Here is a 2548-nt window from a genome sequence, read left to right on the forward strand (position 1 = left end):
ATATATATATATATATATATATATATAAGCTAATAAGACTGTGTGACACCATATATAATTTTTGAACAACTAACCAAAGGGAATACAGCCAGTCAGTTTGCAGCACTGTACCATCCAGGCTAAAAAATTGACTGTCATTCTTATAATAAATTCATGGCATAAGCTGTGGGGTACATTTTGTGGTATGGTTGGATTGAAACCTGGCTTGAAATCCCGTGCTACACCAAAGGGCTGATCTGAGCCCTACACCAAAAGTCCCATGTGTTGAGAAACACTTAACACTTTGAAAGTAGTCTATATTGAATATTAAGGAGGAAAGTAGAAAATGTTATACAATAGTTCTTTTGATTAGATTTTTTTTTTCCAAAACCCTTTGAATTAATCTGCTACTGAAAAAAGGTAGAAACTGCAAGGTCTAATAAAGAATTAACACTAAACACAACTAAAAACAAAAAGTTATCCAAAGTTAACCCCATTTACTGTTAAAGAAGCAAATTATGGCACAAGAACAAAAACAAAACTATTCAGTTTGCACTTTGGCTATTATGGATTCTACAATAATTATTTTTTTTAGTAAGGACCTTAAATGAAGTTTTTTAGCTGTTGCATAGTGGCTCATAGTCTCGTATATTAATTTACTCTAACCTTGCCTAAAAGAATTTCAGTTTGAGTGTAGGCTAGAAGAGATCCTGATGAATAATCAAATAGAATCGGGTATACACACACCCCATGCTCGGTATTACTGCCACACAAAAATATAGACTAAATAAAAAAAAAAAAGGTCTCAGAGTAATTTACACTAATACTGCCTAAACAAATTTCAAGTGCTGCAGCTATTGAAAATTCCCTTTTGTTCAGTATGCATGAAATCCAGATACTGTATTTCACTTTTACTCCATTTCAGATATACACAAATAAAACAAAGTAAAATCATCAAAATTTACATGCATAAGTAGCAGAAAAATCAGTAGATTCTTGTAGCAGAACATATTTTTTAGTAAGCAAAATTAGTAAATATAACAATTAGCAGTGTTTTAAGTATCTTTGCATTTTCTTTAAATTCTATATATAACAATTATTCTACAGTTAAGAATTTTTTTAAACAAAAGATCTGAAATATAAGTTATTAGTATTCAACTTATTTAAAAATCTGGTCTCTAAAACTCTGAAATAAATGTTATGCAGCAATTGAATGAGTTTTAAAGAACATTCCTTTTTTTATTTTTTAAATCCAAAGAGGCACATGACCTCAGAATTTCCAAAACAACAACATCAGATTCTGAAACAGTGGCACTTTCTGAAATATATGTTTCACATTTTAGAGGATTGCTTTTGTAAGAAGTTTCCTCAAACAAAGGGTTGAAAAGTATCACGCTGAGTTAAGGCTTTTTTCTCTTCCATTACTTGGGGGTGGGGAGAAAGAGGAGGGATGACATCACTACAGTTTGCTACTGACTGAAGTGGAACGTTTTCTTGAAGTCCTTGGAGGTTAGGAGTCAGAGAAGGTGAGGTTAATATTTTCCACCTCTGAAAATCAGAATAAAATTTAAAACTTTACATTTTGTTTAGTTCAACATGGATGTAAGTAAAAAATAAATTGAAAATTTAAGTATTTATTCCTAGTCACATGCCAATTTCAAGCCAAGTAAACTTGTTTCTAATAATTAAGTTGTGAACACTACAGTAACACAGATATCGTTAATGTGGTTGTGATGAGAGAGTCACGAACACTACAGCAACACACAAACAACACTTCATTATTTTCTGTGACTCATTGAAGTGTTCCAGCTAAAGAAGACAAACATTTGTAGGAATATCATAAAGAGTTTCAAAATTAAGAATACAAAATTCAGAAATATTATTTATGTTTATATATTCATTTACCACCTTTACAATATTATGAAAAAAAAGAAGAAATCCACTATTGAATAAAGTGAGGGAAAAAAACCAACTAACATTTGTTTATTGGTTATAATGCCAAATCGACAGTTTCAAGTATTCAAAATAGCTTGTAACAGTTAAGGAATTTTGTGCATTATAGAAACATGTAACAAGAATAAAATACAGCCATATACATGAAAACACTTCTCATATGGCCCTAATTGAAATCCCATCTCAACTTTTCTTCTCTAGGTACCGTACAAAAAAAAAAATACAAATTAGTTCCAACACTCAGAACTATAGAACGTTTTTCAACATTCCATTCCATTTTCAGTTGTTCTTCAAAAACTGTATTGTAAAAACTTAAAATATTCAAACAGAATCAATCTACACAGATTTCTCTTAGACTTAGAATGGTCAAACATGCTGAAATAAATTTCTAATTATAATCATCTTATTTACATACTAATTTTTTGGTATACAACAACTATCTCTGTGAACAACATATTGTTGCGTGAGCAAGGTCACGTGACTAGTATCACGCCACGTACCTCTCGAACCTTCATGAATTATCGGGAGACTACTAGATTGGGGGTAGTCTGGTATGTATAAGATGGTCACAACATGACAACACAATGAGTAATTGAACTGCAGTCAGAGAGTATTG

At 31.2% G+C, this 2548-nt stretch overlaps 1 protein-coding gene across 1 annotated transcript in view; it reads right to left on the reverse strand.

Moving 5' to 3' along the window:
• The window catches only part of LOC106460840 (sodium- and chloride-dependent GABA transporter 2-like), a 92136-nt gene that overhangs the window by 26868 nt on the left and 62720 nt on the right, over positions 1 to 2548 (reverse strand). Inside the window, exon 12 of the mRNA XM_022387643.1 lies at positions 75 to 1527. Coding sequence (XP_022243351.1) covers positions 1348 to 1527 — 180 coding nt within the window. The 3' untranslated portion in view covers positions 75 to 1347. The remainder of the gene's footprint in view (positions 1 to 74; positions 1528 to 2548) is intronic.

Source organism: Limulus polyphemus, unplaced genomic scaffold (assembly GCF_000517525.1).
Source record: "Limulus polyphemus unplaced genomic scaffold, Limulus_polyphemus-2.1.2 Scaffold847, whole genome shotgun sequence".
Taxonomy (NCBI): Eukaryota; Metazoa; Arthropoda; class Merostomata; order Xiphosura; family Limulidae; genus Limulus; species Limulus polyphemus.